This window comes from Alligator mississippiensis, chromosome 3 (genome assembly GCF_030867095.1).
Source record: "Alligator mississippiensis isolate rAllMis1 chromosome 3, rAllMis1, whole genome shotgun sequence".
Classification (NCBI taxonomy): Eukaryota; Metazoa; Chordata; order Crocodylia; family Alligatoridae; genus Alligator; species Alligator mississippiensis.
In genome coordinates this window covers 257,858,453-257,881,941 of record NC_081826.1, presented here as the reverse complement: position 1 = coordinate 257,881,941, position 23,489 = coordinate 257,858,453, and the positions used below count along the sequence as shown (strand labels likewise).

The 23,489-nt window shown below is 42.9% G+C and overlaps 1 protein-coding gene across 1 annotated transcript in view; it reads right to left on the bottom strand.

Moving 5' to 3' along the window:
- CMYA5 (cardiomyopathy associated 5) overlaps positions 1-16,017 on the bottom strand; it is a 75,528-nt gene extending 59,511 nt beyond the window's left edge. Inside the window, exons 1-3 of the mRNA XM_059723550.1 lie at positions 15,822-16,017; positions 14,513-14,602; positions 13,648-13,765 (exon numbers count right to left, since the gene is read on the bottom strand). Of these exons, the coding sequence (XP_059579533.1) occupies positions 13,648-13,765; positions 14,513-14,602; positions 15,822-16,017 (404 nt within the window). The remainder of the gene's footprint in view (positions 1-13,647; positions 13,766-14,512; positions 14,603-15,821) is intronic.
- Between the last annotated feature and the right edge of the window lie 7,472 nt (positions 16,018-23,489).

Sequence of the window (23,489 nt, the reverse complement as noted above, 5' to 3'; positions counted from 1 at the left end):
TGGTTATTTTTAGATGATATGTCACTAAAGTGACATAGCATAGGCGTCATGGTTTGTGCCCACCAACACTATGTTGCCATAGCTCATCGTTATAGTGATGTAGCGTCTTGTGTAGATGCACCCAGTGTCACAGAAGGACAAGGCCATGATAGTCTAATGCCTAGGGGAGTAATTTAAACTGGTGCTAAGTAGAAGTAAAGTTCTTTCATTCAAATTTTATATAATTTTATATCTACTTTGCCCATCTATAAATGACTACACAACATGTAAGGCAATGGAGAATCTCTAGCTTATTGCTACTTCTTGGTTTCCTTCAACTTTTAAGAACTTTATGAAGTTTAATTTGTTAATTTAAGTCAGTTCTTGGTTAAAGAACAGCATATGAAAATGTTATTCAGAAACACAAACACAGGATTTTGGAAGGAGTCCCCACACATCCTGAAAATGATTAAGTACAGTATTTTATAAAACTAAGATTTTCATAGATTTCATAGACATTAGGGGCTGGAAGGGACCTCATGAGATCATCAGGTCCAGCCCCTCACCATACGTGGGAAGTCAGTTGGGATCAAGTGACTCCAGCAAGAAATAAACCCAGCTGCTTTTTGAAGGAGTCCAGAGTAGGTGCTTGCACCACCTCTGTGGGGAGTTTGTTCCAGACCCTGGACACATGCACCGTAAAGAATTTTTTTCTTACATCCAGTCTAACTTGGCCTTCCAGGTGTTTATGGCCATTGGACCTTGTTATCCCTTGCGGAGCTCTGGTAAACAGCTGTTCTCCCAGGTCCTGATGTACCCCTTATGAAGTTGCAGGCTGCCGTCCCCCTGAGCCTTGTCTTCTTCAGACTGAAGAGTCCCAAGTCCCTCAGCCTCTCCTTGTACAGCCTTCCCTCCAGGCCTTAGATCATAAGAGCAGCTCTCCTCTGGACTCTCTCAAGCTTCTCCACATTCTTCCTGAAGTGGGGGGCCCAATACTGGACACAGTACTCCAGCTGTGGTCTCACCAGGGCCGAGTAAAGCAGTAGGATGACTTTCCTGGTTTTGCTTGAGATGTATCGGTGGATGCACACCAGAGTTTGGTTAGATTTGCCTGCCACTGCATCACATTGGTGGCTCATATTCATCTTGTGGTCAATCAAGACCCCCAAGTCCCTTTTGGTCGTGGTGCTATTTTAATAGATATTTTTGTGCTATAAATGGTAGTTATTAGATAAGTGCGTTATTTCAGTGAAAACCTGCAGAATCATTTTATCTACATCTTTACAAACTGTAATGACAAAAAGATAATCCCAATTAAGAACACAACACTAATTTCTGATGTATACTAGAGAAGTACCAAAAGTTACATCCATTTATTTCAATAAGGAAATTTGAGAGGTAGCATAGAAAAAGGAAATGGCTACCAACAAATACTCAGCATCAAGATCTTTCACACCAAGATCAACATCAAGATCCCTAACGAACTCCCTCCAGAAAGGAAAACCATAGAGAAGGAAAGGTCATATCCTTTGTTGGCCATCTTGCAATTGTAAAGAACTGAAGAAGCCTAGCACCATAACCAAGCAGTTGACTGAAGGAAATCAATCATTGCCACCAAAAACATCATCAGCTTCAATTCAACAGGTCCACTGGAGCAACTATGAATGCTCCAAGCCCACTTCACAGGAGAAAGCAACCTCATCTGCATAGGATCCATGAACAGAGAGAAGCATTCATACCTTATCCACTTTTATTGGACTAAGATAATGCTAAGAACAGAGATATGAAAGACAACTTACCTGTGACAATTATATTAAGGGACTCCAGAGTCAGAGCCTGCTGAATTTATCATACAGATGGACAAAAACTTGATACTATGGGGATGCTGAAGATTAACAAGTCTATCCATTGGTAGGAAGTGATTATAGAAAGCCTGTAAGCAACAATTGCATTTACTTCACAAATACCTTGAATGTGTGGCAGAAGGCAAACATCTTAAAGTAGAAAAAGAAAAGAATTCCCAAAGGTATGCAAGAAAAATCTCAAACTCTAAAAACTGTAAGTATGTAGACCCAGTTTTTAGAGACTACTGTCAAAATACCTGTATGTTGTACAGCGATCCAGGACTCTTGTATGCAACAAGAGTCCTGGATAGAGCTGACCATAATTCCATTTTGTACTGACTTTCAAGTGTCAAAATATGATTTCATTCTGCAATCAGATGAACAAAAACTGTTCAAATAGAAGATGTACTTACATATGTATATGTGTTTGTACCTACTTCCATCCCAAACCAGGCAGATCAGGCACTTAAGTATCTACCCAAACAGGTAGATAGATGCACAGCCTCTAGTATGCACATAGGAGACTTCTCTTTTTCTCCTGCTGGCTCATGTGAACAGACACACAGACACTTTTTGACAAAACATATTTTGCTATAATAAAAGCAGCAATTCTATACCTTCATACAAGATGGTAAACACACAATCTTCCTTAGATAAAATTATCAACATTCTGGTTTTTCCTAGATGTCCCAATAATGCCAGGAACTTCATCTAGCAAAACCAGAATGTCCTTTTCCAATTAATCAACTGTATGTTTAATCCTATAACTATAGTTATAACTATGTACCCATAGAATTCTTGCTAAAGCCACATTGGTTACCAACCTGAATTTGTTCTGTGTCTGCCAAGAACAAACAGTCCCAAGGAAGTAGGTTTCATCATGATAAATAGAGTTGGGAGTGAAAAGTCAAAGGTGTCAAGCTGTTCCTTTGCTTAAGCTGAATATTAATGATGCATGTTTGATGTTTCATGACAAACTCATTCAGAACACTAAGTAACTGGGAAAAGTCCTACACTCTGTGAGATAAGCCCAAGTCAGTAATGGCAATAGCTGACAGTAACATCACCAATCTGCTTTAAGTGCATTGCAGTGGAACACTTGAACCCTGCAGTAGGCAGTATGGTGTTAACAATCTGAGGACATCCCTATCAGCTCACCTAAGAACATCTGTTTTACATCAGGTTTGACAGGAAAAATCAGATTAATTTGGGCTGACCAGGAGAAAGTCCATCGATAGCTTCCATGTTGCAGAGGAGCTAGGAGGTAACTGGAAGCTAAGGCCTGCTAGAGTCTCACTGTGACAGGGTAGGCCAGACAGAGAGTTAAGCAGATTTATTACTAGTAACACAGTGGTGGACATTGAAGCAAGCACCCCAGTCAGGCATGCCTGAAAAAAAGAGGGCTGCAAGCTGAGCTCAGCAAGGTCAAAACTGTCTTTTGGTTTGTTTTGTGTTTATGTTGGATGTTGACCTGGGGACTCATTAATCCAGAAGGGCTTGAACTCTCTCGGTACTCCAGCTAGCTGGTTAACCTGCAACCATAACTGAAGTGCCCTGAAGACTGAGGAAACCAACAGAGCTGATGCTGTGCTGTACCACACCATGAGGGATATTTTTAAATATTCCTCATGGCACCACAGGCATATTTTTAAAACATGGACTCTTGTCTTCAGTATACAAGGTCATGACCCTAAAATGTACCACCGTGGAAGCTTCCAAGGTTCTGATTTGACCAGTTTAATAAAACTGATCCTTGTAGAGAACCACAGTAAAAATAAGTTCTGATTGTTATATGACATGGCAGCATTGACAGCAGTGAATCCTGTATAGGCAATGAAGTAGAGACAAAAACATCAGAAAAAACTCCACTGTATGTGGACCATAAAATTATCGTTTCCCAGAGTCTACTCTTCCGTACATGCATATGCACACACATTTATGATCAAGTTAAATGCATGATCTCAGGTTTTGTAGCAAAAAGTCTGAGCAGACCTAATAGAGTCATCATTTGCAGGACTGACAACAAAGGAAACAGACTCCACCCATCTACAACTATTGCATATACATCCACTCAAGAAATGAGGTGGTGAGGGAGACCTTAGCACTGTGCTCAAACCTCGGCTTCCAGCAGGCTCAAAAGTGGCGACTTGGAGCACTCTTAGGGCATTATACTGCAGGGCATTTCCAATAGTCGCATCCACAGAGCTGGAGTGAGTGGGCAGGGCTTATTTCCTCAGAGATGTGACTGAGCAGTGTGGACATACTCTGTCTCTCCAACGCCATATAATATCTGTCCCACAAACATGCACCCACAAGTATAAGCAATGATATGGACAACACACATTCTTTAATCCTATTACTGTAAACAAAAGGATCCTGGCATATTCAGCTGCTGTAGTGAGGGGGTTTTTTTTTAACGTATTTAATAATAAAAGCTGTCTTGTCAAATGTATTGTCAGTGCAGTATGGGTCTGCAGACCCAGGCTCAAATTTGGACTGGAGCAGCCTTACCTGTTGCATATTGCTATCAGAGTAACACACACCATATGTCAAGTGCAGAACAAGCATGAAGACATGATTCCTACTTCAAAGAGCTCTTTATCAATCCAAAGAGACAGGAAAAAGAGAACATATTGCTCATAGAGATTACTGGCTACTGCTTACTAAATTCAGGGGGTTGTTGTACTATGAGCATACTTGTTTACATACGTCAAGACTGCTTCTGCAGTGGCCAGGGTCTCTGAGCTCCCCCTGCCTCCTCCAGCTTCCACTGTGTGGCCCTGCCCCCAGGCATGGAGCACCATGGCAGGAAGGGGCTTAGGGAGCCTGCAGTAAGGGAAAGGGGAGGGGGCCTTGAGCTGCCCATGCAATGCAGGAAGCGGAGGGCAGCTGCACTGCACTGATATTTATTATAAGGTGAAAACACTTGTTGGGGTTAAATTAGGAAAGAGGAAGGTATTGCTAGAGGAAGGAGGAGTAAGAGGATCAGAGTGGTGACAAAAGAGGATAACTGCAGGGAAGGAGAGAGAATATTTGAAGCGTGTTGGAGAGGAGGGGACGTTTTGGCATCTAACAATATGAAGTGGCAACAAGGGGATAAAGAATAACCCACATCAGATAAGATACCATATTTTCTCATATATCACACCCCCCAAAATAAGACATACCTTGTTTTTGGAAAAACAGGTTTTTCCTTGTAGAAAAAAAAAATATTTTTTCTGTAGCCATGGCCAACTGTGTGACAGAGTAATTCCTCCTGGAAATGTAAATTGTCCAGGAAGAATGGCATCCCAGGGAACAGTCTGGATGAGGCAAGAGGAACTTTTGGTGTGACAGGACATCAGCAAGGCTAGTTCCCAGACCCTTGCAAAGGCAGTAGCATGACTATTACTTCTTTAGTGTAAATAGTTCTTTCTATAAATTTCTGTCAACAATGAAGTGTTTTTTCCACACCATGAGCCTCATCAAGATATTATAGACTCCATGCAGCAGTTCACTTGCCCTGAGCCATCTCAGTTACTGCTTCAGGCACAAGCTACAGTTCTCAGCCAAGAGATACTGTGAATGTCTTAATGACTCTGAGAAGGTTAACACTGGAGTCTGCTCCTTCTGCTTGCTGAGCCAGAAAGTAGTGGTAGCCATTTTGGCAGCCATTAGAGCACAGCATTACTATGCTTCTATTCCAGCAAAGATAAATCAGGTTTCCCTGCTTAAGACGCATGTTACAGTTTTGGAGGGCTGCTTTTTTTTCTTTTTTTTTTTTTGGGGGGGGTGAGGTGAGGAAGAAGATGTGTGTGTTATGCAAGTAAATACAGTAAGAATTAGGGCGCACTGAAACCTCCACCTGGCTGCTGCTATCTATGTAGAGACGAGATCATGGCCCAGTCCCCGGAGCATTCTGGATCCAGTGAAGTAGGGAGCACAGAAGCTAGTAGCTACTGATGCTCCCCCTCACTATACCCTCAGAGGCAGTTTGTCCTGGGTCTTTGCAAAAGAAGTCCAGAGCGCACAGGGCATTCCAGAGGGCATCCCTATGAACTTTTGCTGCCTGCTGTTGTTATTGCTCCACCCGTTCTGTATGGAGAACACGGAAAACACTGGATGCAACTCATTCCCATGACTTCACCAGTAGCTAGTACTAGCCACTTTGCAGAAAAAAGCCCCAAGCATTATAGACCACCTTTCAAGCTTTTCCTGGCCATTTTCCCTGTGGAGAGGGGGAGGAAAGGCCACTGGGCCTTGTGCCCAGATCAGGTCCCTCTGAATCTGGAAAAAAAAACAGAGTTCCACAGGGCCTAAATCTAGCATGGGTAAAAGACTAAATAAGGCAGTGTGGGCATGTGCTCAGAATAGCAGATGAATAGGAAAGGGAATTGCATTGAAAATCGTGGCGTGGCTACATAGACTGTCATGTCAAGCTGACCATATGTACTCTGGGATTCCTGTTATCAAAGCCTGTCCCCAGCAGCAGCTTCCTTGCATGATGTTCAGTAACCGCTCAGGGTCAAAGACTGTCAGATTTCTGTTTCACTCTGGGTGAGACCTAACCCATGGGTATCAAACTCCTCAGGTGCCATGAGCCAAATGAATGGCATGGAACTGGACTGCGTGTAGCACATGCTCCAAACCAGTCACACATGCTGCACCCAGTGCACACACTGGTCCTGGCCTCACCATGTGCCAAACTGACCATGTGCAGTGTGTGGGGCTGAGGCCAGAGCCAGTGCACATTGAATGTGGCATACAGATCAGTGCAGGGTCTAGTCTGAGATCCATAGGCAGTACCTCAAGGTGAATGATAGGGCTTCACAAGCTAGATCTTTGATGCCCCTGCTCTAACGAATCAACACTGCATAACCTGAACTTCTGCATAATGTAACAGCCAGTTCTGGTTGGTTCATGCCAAAAGCCTCTGAAAGGTACAGCTCCCCACGTTTCACTCCCAGTCAAACAAAACAATAAACAAACATTAATATAAGACAGAATTTCCAAAACTTACTAGACTGTTAATTAGTTAGCAATGTTCCATCTTTGAGATAGGCTGTGCTGCCAGGTGAAACCTCAGGTCTCCACAAAGACATCCATACCACTGGTTATCAGTGAGTTCCTAATGGTACGGGTGTAGGATACAGCTAACTTGAACTCTATAGTCATATAGCAGAGAACTTCTCAAGCAAACATCTGACACTGGAAATTGAAGACGGTATTGCCTATTGTTTTCTAGGATGTGTCGGGTCACAACTTCAAATGACCACAGAGTTACATTTAGTGTTACCCTTTTTCTTTTCAACCACTGTTTTCTATAACAGGTACACACAGTGTCATTTTCATGACATGGTAGCAGGTCTCAGGTCTCTAGTAACTCTGACATCAGTTTATAATATAATGCAGGCATTTGGATTTTCAGTTTTCTGCTGAAAAACATGTCAAGGGTGATACCCCGTTTTTCCCATGTCAGTGATACGAGCTCTTCCACGTATGGATAGAAACAAAAAACAAAACAAAAAAACCAAAAACCCAGGTTAATCTTAACAGCTTTGCCAATAGCAGTATTTCACCAAAATTACTGTAAAACATCTCTGGCATTTCTTATACGTTTCAATTCACAAACAACTTTCACGTATTCTGTATAACATACTTTTCTGCCAGCCCTTACAGATCCACCATCCAGACATCTTTGAACAAAATAACATTTAATTCAGAGAGGTTCCCTTTAAAATGGTAATACAGTCTGGAAGTATACTGTTCAGCCAGCAAGTGTCAATGTTAACCTTCATTACATACTGCAAGGTTTCATCTTCAGCACTAGTTCTCACATGTACAATCCATATTTTATCTAAGACAGTAAAAGGTTTTTATTTTTTTAGTCGTTTCTTTAATCAGATTGACATGTACTCCGTAACACTCTTGTTAAAAAAGCTCTAGAAAGTGTGCCTACAACCACCAAGTCTTTCAGGTTTGTATGTAATTTGCCAATTGAATATCTGCATCTGAAAAAAATACTTCTCTATATTTTGGGGATACTTGCCAGACCCTTTTAAAAATGAAAAGTGTTTTTGATCTGTTTCAGCTAAAACTGACTTCCCATAAAGACATTAAAAGAAGACCAATGCTGCCTTTTTTATTTGAGCATGCAAACATTCAGTTTTTGTTAACACCCAAGCTAACAAAGTTGGCCATATTAATGTAAAAAGACCAAGCCAAAACCCTCCTTGGTGATGTCTTCCAAGAAATTCTTTTGTGCTTGCTGTTCATGGTGCCTCAAAACTAGGACTTCTAATTCCTTCAGGTTTTCAGCCTTTTTATTATATCAGTGCACAGTAATGCTCTCAAGTTGCTAGTTCAGGCAGCTAAACCAGATATAGGCCAAATTTGGTCCATGGAGTTGCATCATCCAGCCCACATTGCTCCTGGAAGGGCCAGGGATTCAGCAGCAGGATGAACAGAATGGAGGCCTACTGTCAAGCTCCAGTGCACAGAGCTCCATTGGATGTGCATTACAGCACTGATGCAACTGGTGCATTAATCAGTTGCCTGAGCCAACACAGCAGCTCAGAAACCTATAACAGTTAACACTGCTGCTGTTCATCCTGCCACCAGAGCTGGGTCCAGATCTAGCCCATGAAGAGCCCCATGATCCAGATGCAGCCCTGGGGCCAAGGGAGTTTGACACACCTGTGATAAAGTATGGACCAATGTACATTAGCTGCTTTAAGGGATGAAGGGAAGTTGTTGCTGCTCAGGAGCATTTATCAGCTATTATGATCTGTCACGCTTGCAGGATTTTTTATAGATACAAGTCAATTAAATTACCCTAACTTTGACCCTGATGCATTGTAGGGCATCATTTCACAAGTACCAGGTGAGTATACCCAGGGCCAGATTAACTCTTTAGTGAGCCCTAGGCAAAAAAACTTGTGGACCCTGGGCTGGTTGGGTCATCCCCACAACACACATGCACTGCCACCCGCAGGGAGTGGGGCTTGGAGCTGCTGCTACAGTAAGACCAATGGAGGGGAGGGGAAGAGAAGGGAAGGGAAGGGAAGGGAGATGGGGCTATTCATCTTGCTGCTGTGGAGGGAAGGATCACAGGCCCCCGCAGCTCAGGGCCCTAGGCACATGCCTAGCTTGCCTATGCATTAATCCGGCCCCTAGTACACCCAGTAACGACAAAAGAAATGACAATTGCACCACCAGCTCAGAGGAACTATTCATAAAAGCAGATAACATTGTGACAGATGATCTGCCTCCCAGACAGCAAATGGGCAGTGATTGATTTTAAGTTTGGTTTGTGCACTTGTGTCCTTGTGGTACCACAAATAGTGATCATAATGCAGAAAGAAAAACCACAGGCAGGAGAAGATAATGGACTAAAACTTAAAATTCAGGGTTTTTAATGACTTTACACCTACTAAATGAGCAGGGGAACTAAATGTATGGGATATAACAAACTAAAAAAGCTTCACACCCGAGGACAGGCTAGTGATCCAGGCTGATTTTGATAAGCTTAGTAAGTGGGCGGATACAAACCTGATGACATTCAATACCGATAAATGTAAGGTACTCCACCTCACGGAAAAAAAACCTGCAGCATGCTTATAGGCTCGGCAGTGCTACACTCACTAGCACCACGGCTGAAAGAGATTTGGGGGTCATGACTGACCACAAGATGAACATGAGCCACCAATGCGATGTTGCAGCTGGTAAAGCAAACAAAACTCTGGCTTGCATCCATAGATGCTTCTCATGTAAATCTCAGGATGTCATTCTCCCACTGTACTCTGCCTTGGTGAGGATGCAGCTGGAGTACTGCATCCAATTCTGGGCTCCACAATTCAAGAAAGATGTGGAGAAGCTTGAGAGAGTCCAGAGGAGAGCCACGTGCATGATCAGAGGGCAAGAGAATAGGTCTTATGAAGAAAGGCTGAGAGCCATGGGACTCTTCAGCCTGGAAAAGCGCAGGCTTAGGGGGACCTGGTGGCTGCCTATAAATACATAAGGGGCATGCATCAGGATCTAGGGGAACCAGAGCGCCCCGAGGGATAACAAGGACCAACAGTCATAAACCGTCATAAACCAAGACCATTTTAGGCTGGACATAAGGAAAAATTTCTTTACTGTCCAAGCCCCCAAGGCCTGGAATAGACTCCCTCCAGAAGTGGTGCAGGCACCTACTCTGGACTCATTCAAGAAATGTTTGGATGCTTATCTTGCTGGGATCCTTCGACCCCAGCTGACTTCCTGCCCCTGGGGTAGGGGGCTGGACTTCATAATCTTCAAAGTTCCTTCCAACCCTAATGTCTATGAAATCTATGAAATTTATAACAGTGCCAAGATTATAAAAAAATCAGATATTTAATTTTTACATGAGATACAGTGTTCAAATATCTCCAGTAATTTCAGACTTAGCCATCTCGGAGTTGGTGTTTTTAACAGAGTATAGCTAAGTCCTTCAGAAGGTCTAGTCAGAAATAAGGCTTCCTGCTCAGTCTCTTATTTTTTATGGCATCCATTGTTAGCATACACAAGGTGAAGTACTGCTTAACCCAGGGGTAGGCAACCCCCGGCACAGGTGCCAGAGCATGGCAAGCACATCTTGGGGCAGGAAAGGAGGTGGGCCTGTGCTGCCACAAGAAGGATCGGGCCTTTCATGGCTCCCCACCATTTGCCCCTGGCATGCCAGCATCTTACAAGTCAAGGTTGCAAATGTTTTTGGCATTCTGCCCAAAAACATTTCCAACCCCTGGCTGAACCCTTCCTCAGTTATGGAACCCTTCCAGAGTTTCAATGGTAGTGGGGCTTTTAATTAATCCATTCTTCAATTCAGTATTTTCTTTGTTTTATTTTTGGTTCCATGTGTTGTTCAGTGATCACTCACAACCAAATAGTCCAAGGAGGTCAGCTTCATTCAGTTTCCTAAGATGTGACATAACAGGGCAACCAGGGAAACTGTCCTGGGTGCTAATTTGGTGAGGGAGAAGAAAAAAAAAAGGCTGCTGCTACAGCCACACAATCACACTGGTGGCACAGCGGCAACCAGAAGTTGCCACTCTCTGGCACCTTGTCACACTGTTACGCCTCTGAGCCTAAATTAACTAAAAAGCATTGTAACATGAACCTCTCCTTAAAAGAAGAGCCTGTTCCAAATGACATGCGCCAGCACCTCTTGAAGGTTCAGCTCCCCACAGGTGGTTGTTTGTGTGGGGGGAGGGAGGTGGCAAGGAATGGTATGTTTTTTGTTTTGCACTTGTAATGAATGAGGGCATATGCATTTATTGATTTCTTCATTATGAGTCTACACAAAACATGCTTCCTGTCATGGATTTAATGGGTCTGTGTGTTATTGTTGTGCATCTCAATACTGTTGTATGGTAGGATGTCATCTTCACCCCTCAAACATTTAGCTTGCTGCCTGCACAAATCCTTTACATGCTCTACACCAGAGGTTCCCAACCACCGGTACCAAGCCTCAGCAAGTTGGCTGCGGGGTCACAGCACAAGCCCCCTACTCAGAGCCCCATCTTTCTGCCTGGGAGAGCGGCTTCTGGGGTCACAGCTGAACTTCTGGGGTTAAAGCCGGGCAGCAGGGGAGCCCTGGGAGGGAGGCAGCCCACTCCACGCACCCCGTCCCACTTCTGCCAGACCGCAGTAAAAAAAAGGTTGGGAACCATTGCTCTACACTTTTTCTTCCCTTCCCCATTCCCTTCTTTTTTATCTTTTTAAACCATACAGTAAACATTTTAAGATAAGTTGATTCAGCCATACAGACTCAGGGCAGAGAAACTTAAAAAAAGATGGAAACAAGTGTGGAAGGGATACATTCGTGCACCATTTAAATTTGGAAGAGAATGTCTAGGATGCCTTTAATTGGGGAACTACTGTGCCACTATCACAGTCCCTCTCGACCATCTATCCGATGCTCCAGCCACTGACTGTCATACACCTTCTGCCTTTTCATCAGCCAGTACAACAGCCCTCTCCACTTCTCCAGTTTGACTCTACTATCCACTAACGGTTTTAGGCATAGTTACAATATACCAAATGGAGTTTGAAGTCTTTTCATCTGTATAAGCCAACTGAAATGAGGTACATTGATAGTACAGTGCCTGTGGAGATAGATTAAGCTATAGTTACAGGAAAAGAATAGCTCATTTCATACGTGTATCAAACAACAAAAAGGAGTCTACTAACTTAATGCTAGTCTATGTAGTAGTTTTTCTCAAAGGACATGACATATCCTTTCAAAATATTAGCACAAAGAATATATTAATTCTACATGGCACTCGAAACAATAGGCATCTGTCAAGATGATAATTTCACAAGGTACAGTACCAAAGGCTAAAGCATGCTCTACAGGAGTTCATAAAAACAACTGGCTCATTCAGGCTGACAAGGACGTGATGCCTTATTTTGTCTGTCTGATAGGTTCTGACATTGCATGTTAAGTCTCATTGTCTGCATAAATGACAAAAATAACTGCAGTATCTTTATCCGATACAATGCTGTGAAAAATAATGCATTGTGAATTTGCTGGAGCGTCATGGTTTCTGCAAGAACTTTTTTGTCACTGGGGAAATGTTAAAGGGATACCTAATTACTGGTAGAAATAACCCTTTGCAGCACTGACACTTTAAGGGCCCAAGCCAGCTGAAATCATAAGTAGATGCATATTTTTACCCCTGGGAGTAATCCAATTGGCTTAATAAATGGAGCTATTTACCCAATTTAAAACATACATATGCAAGTGCTTACAAAATTAGGCCCCTTTGTCTGTGTGCCACACGTTATTTTATGCCCAATATATTGCACTTTTCCTAACCTCCTATTTTTGGATTTTGAAAATTTTGATTCAACTTTATGCTTTGCCATTCAGTCTTTTTTTTTTGGCTTAAGTAACAGCCAACTGGCACTAGCTTTTATTGGATTGTTCATATACCTTTGTTAGAATTCCTTCCCTTTCCAATTAACTATATATTCCCTAGACACACACATGCCTAAGACTTGCTCTTTAGGACTAAACTGTCTAATACTGTGTTTCAAATGCTGTCCACTTCACTGTACAAATTATTTAACTAGAGGGAAAACAACTTGTTAGGATTGGCTGGTGGCTGTAACATTAGATCAGCTAGATCTTTCATTTTGATCATACTGTCATACTATTACTTTTATATGGTTCTTGAAGGCTGCTTTAACTAAGCATTTAAGAAAACCATTTGGAAAGCCTTCAGGTATTCTGATCTCTGATTTTATCCAGTGAGGTGTCAGTGTGACCTATATTTTTTATCCAATGAGGTGTCAGTGGAGACACACAACTGACCCACCATTTGCTTTGGTTTCCAAAAACCTATGTAGGCACTGCTTAGTCTCCAGCTGACTGCTCAAAGAGCCCAATAATGAAGCAGGAACCATGAACAACTAATTTTTTATCCCCCAACCCAAGTTCTTTGTGTCTTCTCCTTCAGTATACTGAAAACACATTTATTTATTCAGTCTTTTTAAATAAATCCTTTAAAAAGCAAAACACCCATCTTCTCAAAATAACCTTTTTCCTTCATTTTATGTACAGAACCTGACATACATCCAACTTCCCCCAGTCCTACTTTCCTATGATCACAGGATGGCTCAACACTCCTCAGAGACAATTAATCTATCCAAGCTAGATGGAAAGGGCACTTTGAAACATACCTGAAGTGTGAGTTGACTGTGGCAGATATCATCATCCCCAAACACCCTGAAAGGGGATCCCTCCCCCAACCCTCCTATCCTAGAATAAGTCTGACATGACATCAAGGAAACCAAGAACAATAAGGACTGGATGGCATACCTGCTGAAATCTACAAGGCTGGCAGTAAGGATCTGGTACTGAGACTCTAGTAATTTATTCTTCAAATTTGGAACAACAAAGGGCCCTGGGGCCTGAGGAATGCCAACATTGTGACCATCTTCAAGAAAGAAGAAAAGTCTGTATTGCCCTCATTTTCACAGCAGAGAAAATCCTCTCCTGCGTCCTTTGGAACCGTCTTCTTCCTCTGCATGAGGAAGTCTTGCCAGAATCTCAGTGTGGTTTCAGACCATCCTGTGGGGCAATTGACATGATGTTTGTTGCCTGTCCAAGAAAAGTGCTGGGAACAACATCAGGACCTGTATGGCCTTCATTGACCTTATGGCCTTTGATTCCATTAATTGTGCAGCCTTATGGAAAGTACTAGCCAGATTTGGATGTCCTACAAAGTGCATCACAGTCCTGAGGCTTCTCCATGACCAGATGACTGTGACCGTTCTTTGTAGTGGATTGGAGACAGATCCATTTGTCATCTAAACTGGGGTCAAGCAAGGATGCATCACAACCCCAACTCTCCATTTTTTTGTTCTCCATTTTTTTGAATCGTGCTGGTTCTCATTAAGCACCACCTTCCTTCTGGAATTGACATTTAATGCCATATGGATGGAGGGCTCTTCAACCTGAGACTTTTTTGCTCAAAGACAAAAGTATTCCAAATTACCATCCTTGACCTTCAATATGCCGATGACTGTGCCATTCTTGCACACACTGAAGAAAACCTCCTGACTGCACTGGATCTTTTCAGAGAAGCCTACCAAACTTTGGGCCTCTCTTTCAACATCAAGAAGCCTAAAGTGCTGTATTGACCTAAACCAGGCCGTGAATGTAACCTTTCCCCACAAATTACCATCAAGGGAAAGACTCTGGAGGTAGACAAGCACTTCTAGATCAGTAGCCATCTCTCTCAGAGACTGAATATCAGAGATACTGGTTTTCCCTGATTAAAAAAATCACAAATGATGTGATTAAAAAATTGCAAATTCTCTGATTAAAAACCCCAAATCCATGATTAAAACAAAAGGCCACTATAGATATAGGTACCAGTTAAACACAATGTTTTCTTGATACATTTACAATTTTAAAGCAATTTGGAAGCCTACCAGTGCCTCAACCACTATAATAAAATGAATTCTAAATGCCTATAAATTTTGGTATTTGATTTTGGGTTTTTTATCATGGAAAATCAGAGCTCCCTCTACACCCTTAGCTCACATAATGCAGGTCCAGGCTCCTAACTGCCAAGCCACAGCCCCCTGGCCCTGATGATGCCCCTCACTCCCACCCCCCCTCACAGCCCCCTAGCTCTGGCAATGTGTCCCCTGCCTGTGTGGCAGCAGCAGCAGTGGCAACACGGGCAGGGGATACCTTGCTAGGGCAGCATGGAGCTCACAATGACAACAAGGTTCCCTGCACAGCCCCATTCTGCCCTGCCATGCTGAGGCACACCTGCTGGGCTGTGGAGGCCCCAGGGAGGGCAGCAGGCTAGAGAGCCTGAGCCCACAGAGGGTAGCCCACACATGCCCCCACCCCATAAACAGATCTGGGAGGCAGAGGGTCACCCCTGCCCCCCAGGAGTGCATGCAGGGTTGGAGAGCTAGCCCCACCCCCAGCCCCTGGATCAGCTGCCCACAGCCCTGTCCCACTCCCCACCAGGGCCCTGTGGGCACATATTCCAGCCCCAGGCCCTGGGTCCCAAACCCTATGCACTCCCAGGCTGGGCAGCAGTCCCAGCCCCCTGCCTCCCTATGGGGACCTCAATTCCTCCCCCTCCCCCACCCCCAAGCAAGACTTACCTGTGGGAGCTGCTCCCCAGGCTTCCTGGTGGCCATGTGCATATACAAGCACATAGCACCCCCTGCCTAACCACCCTCCTCCTGTTCCCTCCCAGCCCCTTGCAGGCTGGAACTCTTGCAGAGAGTTCTCTGCAGGCTGGCAAAGTGCAAAACCCATAGTTTTCTCCATTGAACTGAAAAGTCTGCTTTTTCCTCAAGTAAAGCGGGGAATCTGCATTTTCCTCCATTTTCCCATGGGAAATGGAAAACTCAGATCTCTGCTGAACATAGATGAGGAGGTCAGTATAGGATCTTGTGCACAAGTTCCTCCTTTGGAAAATTGCTTCAGCATGTCTTTATTCATCGCAATCTCCAGAAAGATACCAAGATTCAGGTCTACAATGTAGTCATCAGCTTCACTCTCCTCTACAGAGGTGAAACATGGGTGACTGATCATTGTTATCACAAGAGCCTGGAGAGGTATCACCAATGATGTCCCCAAAAAATCCTCCACATCAAATGGGAAGGTCACTGCATCAAATGGGAACACCAGCATCCTTACTGAAGCCAATGTTACCATCATTGACTCAGTAACCCTCAAGCATGAACTTTGCTGTACTGGACATGGAGTGCAGATGTCTGACTCAACTCCCAAAACAAGTGATCTACTCTCAGTTTAGTAACAGTCTGAGACCTTCTGGTAGTCAGAGTAAGCATGACAGGGACATATTGAAGGCATACCTCAAGAAAACAGAAGTCAACATCAAGAGTTGAGAGGAGCTGGCTGTCAACTGACCCCAATGGTGACACAGCCTCAACCAAGCAAGAGCCTGTTTTGAGGTAAAGTATCTTTTCTGTCAAAGCAGAAAAGAGAGAGCAGAAGAAGGAAAAAGAAAGGAATGCCAGCCCGCAGCCCACTCTCCCCTGTACAAAGACCTAGAACTGCTGCAGATGGATCTGCGGCTCAAAGATTGGACTCTTAAATCATCTCAAATCCTGTCAATGAGCCATCATAGAGATTATCCTCAAATTGAGGGATTGCCAACAACAATGTACAGGAATTTTAACTGCTGTGTTATTACACTGCTGTAATCCTTTTGAGATAATCCTCAAAATACTTTTTATTTATTGGCCTAAACTGAACTCACAGTTGTGGATAAAAAAAAATTTATTAAAAAAAATCACAGTTTCCTTAATCTTCAGATACTCTCTCAATAATCCATTGATCTATTGCTCCTTAAGATCTCATTTTCCTGAGTTATCAAATGAAATGAAAGATTATGTGAAGGTTAGCCAAACATCTCCCTGAAGCTTGCCAATTTGGGCTCTAGTAAACTGTTAGGGGAAGTGAGTTTTAGAAGGAAATGGTCTCAAAGCTGAGAAGATTTACAATGGTAAACCAAAGAGCTTCAACAAAAATAAATTGTGTCCCCTTACCCACTGTAACAAGATATAGCATTGTTGGCATAGCTAATTTACAAGGTTAGGATTCTAAGGGTGATGTGGAAGTAACCTGGTGCGGTGAGCTGAATATTACTGTGCGAGCCAAGGACTCCAGTTCTGTTTTTGGTTCTACCAAAAATTCACGGCTTGACACTTGGGCAAGTCACTATGTACTTCTTCAGGCTGCAACAAAATAGAGATATTGCCTATCCTGTTTGTAAAGCACTTGGAAAGGCAGTGTAGGCAATATCCCTCCTGTGTCCATTGAAAACAGGGAAAACTCCTGCGGATTTCAATGGAGCAGGAGCTCCTAAACTAAAACCACACAAAAAACTGGCAGACACAACACAGATTACAGGTGTTCCATCAGTCTACTTTTCATTGCTTGCACTATTACTTTGTATTTCTGGCAGTCACCACAGCCAAGGAAGGTGCTCAATTATGCTAGGTACTTTACAAGTGCATGGACAGTTGTGTGTGGGGATAAATTGAGATACATGAGATTCTGGGGGATTTCTGAAGATAGGTATCGAGATGCTGTTAGCTGTAGCCCAAAGAAGACAGTTTAAATAGCATTAACTACTTCATTGTTGATAATATAAACCAACATGTCCACCTGATGACCCATGCGTAGGAAGATAATTAAACACATGTATAATTAAGTATCAAGGCACTTCATCAACTTCAGCTGAACTACCCACATGCTTAAAGTGGTATACATACTTCAGAAACCTTCCCAGAGTTGGATTACAGTGCTTACCCAAGGGGATTTCCAGTGAAACTGAACAAGTCTAATGGGTTTCCTAATGTTCTGATTTAAATTTTCCTTTGCTTAATTTCATTCCATGACCTCTAGCTATAACCGGGAAGTAGATGGGAGCTAGCAGGAACATGTGAAGTGAGACCTTAGTATGTGCAGTTTCAACACCTTTTCTTTATTACTTTGGACTGTGGCCATGAAGATCTTTTGCAGAAGATTAGAGGCCACTCCAAGGCTCGAGAGGCTGCAAAGTCATTTTGTATGTGCAGAAATAACTCTTAGTACTTAATGGTCACTCAAATACCTAACTTCAGAAAGTATATTTTAAACACAAATGTTTATTTTGCAGCTGTTTATTGCTTCATTTTAACACTGCTGGATCTTGCCCAAAATGACAAAACAACCCCTGATCCTGCAATGTGATCTACATTGATGGATCCAGATGTCACCTTGATGGTGTCCAACTGACATTAGTGGGGCTCTGTATGGGCAGAGGGGTCTGCCCATATAGATGCAATTGCACAATCAGGAACTGTTTTTAAAGGAAAGACCAGAACCAAACTCAAATTTCTGTTGCCTATAGCAGCGGACCAAGCTGTCTCTCATTAGTTTCCTTATGTTGGCAATGTTGTGTTAATGCACCAAATAATTTAAATTTTCTTAAAGAGCCAGACACTATTATGTGCCCCTTTTCAGCTCAAAAGTCAGTCACAAAGCACCCAGAACCCTAGTAGAATGAGTTTAGTACCTGGACATTTTGCCACTGGTATGCAAATCCTCAGAGTAAATAAGATCAATGTGTAACGAAAAGTCAGCCAGAAAGGGAGAGGCAGACGGAGATGCCACTCCAGCTGGCACACTGCAGGCTCTTTAAATAGACAACTCTTCAGTGCTCAGGCCAGGCACTTACAAAATAAAACCTAATTACAGCCAAAGTAATCAGACCCTCCCCCCACTGCAAATTGTCATGCATTTCATTTAACTGTTTTGGGGGAGTGGAAAATCCAACGGCACTCAGGCTTGGATGTGAGATTTCCCAGCTCCTGTAGGGTTTGTTTATTTCCAGAGAGGGAATACCTTTTAGTCAGCTCCCCTGCTTCTTGGGGCTCCACCAACCCTTCATCTTCTGCAGAGCAGGAAGCCTCCAACACACTCTTGCATTCAGACATTCTCTTCCTAGTTCAGGCCCCGGCTATGAATGTTTACCCCCTTCTCAATCTCCCCCAGGGTTGCCTAAAGCAACTGTCATCCCCTGAAGCCTTCAGTTCTCCTGACTCAGGGGAGTCTTTAAATAGAAGGCAGAAAAGTTACAACACCAAGTTGCTGTTGCTGCCTTTGTAATACCACTGGGTCCTAGTACCAACCTCATGCCACAATATTATTTGAAAAATAAAGGGGCAAACCAGCACTTGGGGCCATTGCTCTGGCCTGCTCAAACCACTCACCAGGTCAGATTGTTTTTGCTTCTGAGAAATTTTTCATAACAGTCCACTAAAACCAAGATCACTGACTAAACATAGTTACAGGAAGAAAGAAACACAAGTCAGAGCTTTGAGTGACCTTCCCAAACCAGAAAAATTTCACGCACACAGGGTCGAAAGTAGAACTTAAATAGTGATTTAGAATGTTTTATTTTTGTGAGCTATACTACTTAAAGGTCAAATAGAAGATGAGTCTCATTAGGTCTTAGTATAAGCCATTAGAAGCAAAAGAAGAACCTAAAGGGTATTTTATAATGTTTTATTTCTGTGAACTAATTACTTATAAAGGTCAGATAAAAATATTACAAAATAAGCCTAAAATATACATTTTTATTAATTCTGCTGAAAGATGTCAGTCAGGTGTTCCTGATGTTTTAATAACATTTTTAGGCCTTGCTTGTATTCCCTATATTTGCTGAAGCATTGAACTACAGATATTTCTGATTTCCCATTTTTATTACTCCAAGCTGAAATGCCAATGTATTTCCCATGCACAGGAAGCAATTTAATACCATTGAATTGAAGATGGAGATATAAAAAGCATAGCAATTAGGTGTTCGGGTTATTAAGTGTTGGAAACATAAGATTGCCACATCTTGAAAAAAGGTGAGATAAACTTTGCCTTTTTTTCCCCATTTGATAATTCTGCTAAATAATATTTACTGAAGTATATGAAGACAAAGCAATTTGCTACAACTTAGAAGATGTGGCAGCCATCCAGCAAAATCTCATGTCTTTTACTCACTTTCCATTTTCACATAAACTACAGTGCCTTTCACTGGGCAGATGCAAATTTTATCTTCAGCATTTCCAAATCTAAATTAATCAAATGAATCACTTGTGGTCATATTTGTAACATGGAGAGAAACCAACTGAGATTAAGAATACATAACTCCTAAATTAACTAGAAACTTGTGTATTACATTCATATCATAAAGTTACTTAATCTATAATTCTATGCTCTTTTTGGCTCCCCAAACAAATAGCAAGATGTCAATCAATCAACAAGCACTTTTTGGTATCACAAGGTTTGGAGAACCCAGGCAACTAATTTCAGAGTATAAGCCAGCTATATCCAGCCTACATGAGAGCCCTACTGCCAATTTCACCTGATCCAAGCCTTACCTATGCAGGACATACAGCTAGAGTAGCTTTATTCCCCTTCCCCAAACAGTGAGTCCCATCTTAGATGCTTTATTTACTATAAACATTCTGCAACGGTCATTTCTTAAACAACTAAGTTTTAAACAGATACTTAACTTATGTAGATCAGATTCCAGATTTGGTCTTGGACACAGAGATGAAGGACAAGCAGCAAGAAAGATTCTTTAAACCCAGAGAGCAATATTATCTTCCCCTTAAGGTGAAACACTTACCCTTTAAGTATCTCTGTAGGAACACAGCCCCGTGGATCTTACAGGTATTGATTCAGTCCCGAGCATAGCGAGAGCAGTATCATTGCATGCTCCCACTAGCACTCATTCAAGTTATTATCAGACTACTGCTGTTCTCAACTCCTGCCTGTACCTCTCACAATTTAGCTTGCCCCATATGAAGACCAAAATAGATTAGACATACCCCTTTACAGCTCTTCTTACATGCACCACACTGTGGGTAAGAAATGTAAGATTGATTTACATTGGTATATAAAAGTACTAATGAATGTGCAGGAACACATGAAAAAACAAGAATGTTAACAAACCCACAGAGAATGGGGGCGAGGGGAGGGGAACGGAGAAGAGAGAGAGCATCTGATTTCCTGTCTGTCACAGACTATTACATTTCACCCTGCCAGCCCTATATTAGCATTAGGGATCTGTTTAAAGTGGCTCTTCCAAGAAGGGACCAGCCTTGATATAAGAATAGAAGAGATGGAGCTTTCAATTTCCTAGTTTGGTTCACTAGTTAATTACCAAAACTGTAAAATGTGCCTTTTATCTTCTGACTTGGCCTGGTTTCAGGCAAACGATTGTTACACTTCTTTGTGGTAGATTAAGGGGCCCCTTAGTATGTGATATTCTCTCCCCATAAAAGTTATGTATAAATAACGTAACTCATCATGAAACTACAGTTAATTCCTTCTCTGGTCAAAGAACTTGCTGACTGAAGGATTTAACTTAAACCTGTTACAGGTCTTCAGCCAAATGAACTCCAACCTCCAAGGCCTTTGGCCTGTACTCTTAGAACTTACTTGCATGTATTGCAGGGTAAATATTTCAAGTTATTTTAATTAAATTCTGCTCAAGTCACCATCTTCCCCTCCTGGAATTCACAGAACCAAATTAAGGACAGAACACCTCATGACAGATTTAATAGAGTAACACCACCAGAGCAGGACCCTCTGGAATTCAGCTGTTGTACACAGTGTTTGCTGGCAACCTATTTCCATCAGACTTCTACATGGACTCAATTCTGAGGGTTTGATTAAATTCATAAAAAATCTCCAGGAAAATAAGAACAATGTGTGGGACAAACTATGATCATGTTCTCTTTAATCTCACTATTGACCACATAAATCCAACAGGCAGTGAAATACACTGGGGGTATGCAGTACAGAGACCATGTGCAGATTTCAATAATGCCACTACTGGAAAAATTTTTTTGCAGTCACTCCGCAAAGCCCTAAAGTGCTACTACTAACAGATTTACCTGAATCCAAAACTACTTAGAATTTAAGATAACCCCCTCACACTAGATTCTATACATGGAAAATTGTAATTTTTTCATAATTTTCCATGTACAGAATCAAATTAGTGAGAGGTCATCTTGAACCTCTGCTGCTGTGGCAGGGAAAGCAACAGCAAGGGTTGAGGGGCCAGACCTCTGCCCCTTATCCCCTCTCATGGCTGCCTGTTTCCCACTATGTGCCCCCTTGTCCCCATGTCTGTCCCCACCACACCCTGCTCCCACTTGCAATCTGGCCCCCACACCCTGCTCTCCTCCTTGCCTGCCACCTTCTTCTGCAGCTCTGCTCTGCTGTGGACCAGTCGGCACTAGTGACAGCACTCCTGCCAGGGAGAAGCAGTGCCAGCTACTAGCCAGGCTGCATCAAGGCTGGAAGGATTAAAGATGGGGAAAGTAAGGAGGGAGGGGACAGCTGGGTATGAGGACATGGGAGTAGGGGGAGCAGGGAGTAGAGAAAGCAGGAGGGTAGGCACAGGGAGGGGAATGGTTTTGGGAGAGGGTTGGCTGCAAGTTTCCCCCCCCTGCCATAGCCTTCCCTACACTCTGCATAGCTGCACGGGCCCTCCCACACCATATGAGCCATTCCTGTCCAAGGCTAAAGCCGGAGCTGAGGTGCCACCTGCCCTGGGTTGGGTATTCAAATTCAAGGTAGGGCTCTCCCTGGCAATGCTGACTGGGGAAAAATCCTCATCTTAAATTTGAGTAATTACAGTAATTCAACACAGCTCATTAGCTTCACTTGGCATGTCACAGTAAAGCAACCCCACCACTTCTGGTTCAGGGAGTCATGTACACAGGATGTTCCAGCACACCATTCCCTGGCTCAGCAAGTCAGCAATAGGCACACAGGAATATTAACAAAGACTTCTGGCAAAGGAAACGCTGTCAATTTCCAGGATAAAATAAATTAACAAGTGGGAAAGATGACAAATTGAACCACACCAAAACCAGTTAACATTCAAGTCTGCTCCTAAAGCAGATGAAGAGGTCTAAACTAAAGCATTTCTTTGTAACCCAGTGAGAAAATTCTGAGGTGCTTTATTTTTGGACAGTGGACAGAACAAAGGAAATCTTGGTAAATCATTAAAAAACCTTTAACTTTGTGATTCTGTTGCTCAGAAACATTTCGTGTAGTGCCGACATAGGGGGGGCACGGGGGCGCATGTGCACCCCCTGACAGGCCGTGCTACCCGCTTAGGCGATGGGGGCAGGCAGGAGCACTGGCTGCCGAGTAGGAACGTCAGATGGAGCATCATGGCCACTTCTGGGAGTGCTGTGCCTGCCTCCCAGTCAGCAAGACTGGCTGCCCCCCCTCCCAGTCGCTGACTGGTTGCTGGGGCGGGCATGTACACCCCCCAACTAAGGTGGCACCAATCGCCCGTGATTTCATGAAGGCATTCCAGAAAGGTATCACTGCTGCTGAGTAAAGGAGATGGAATCTAAATAGTAAGGAATCTTATTTGGAGGAAGCAGGGAATAAATCTGAAGAACAAATATATAACAACCAATAGTGGTCTCCTTCTGCACAGATGCCAAACCACCTAAAGATTTAGCTCACAGCCCTTTGTAAGCACCTGTCTAGAACAGGAGTAGTAATTCAACCTCTGAGTTCCTTCCATATAGCTCAGAAGTTACACAATCCAAATATAATTTTCTGGAAGAGCTTCTATCATATGAGGTGAA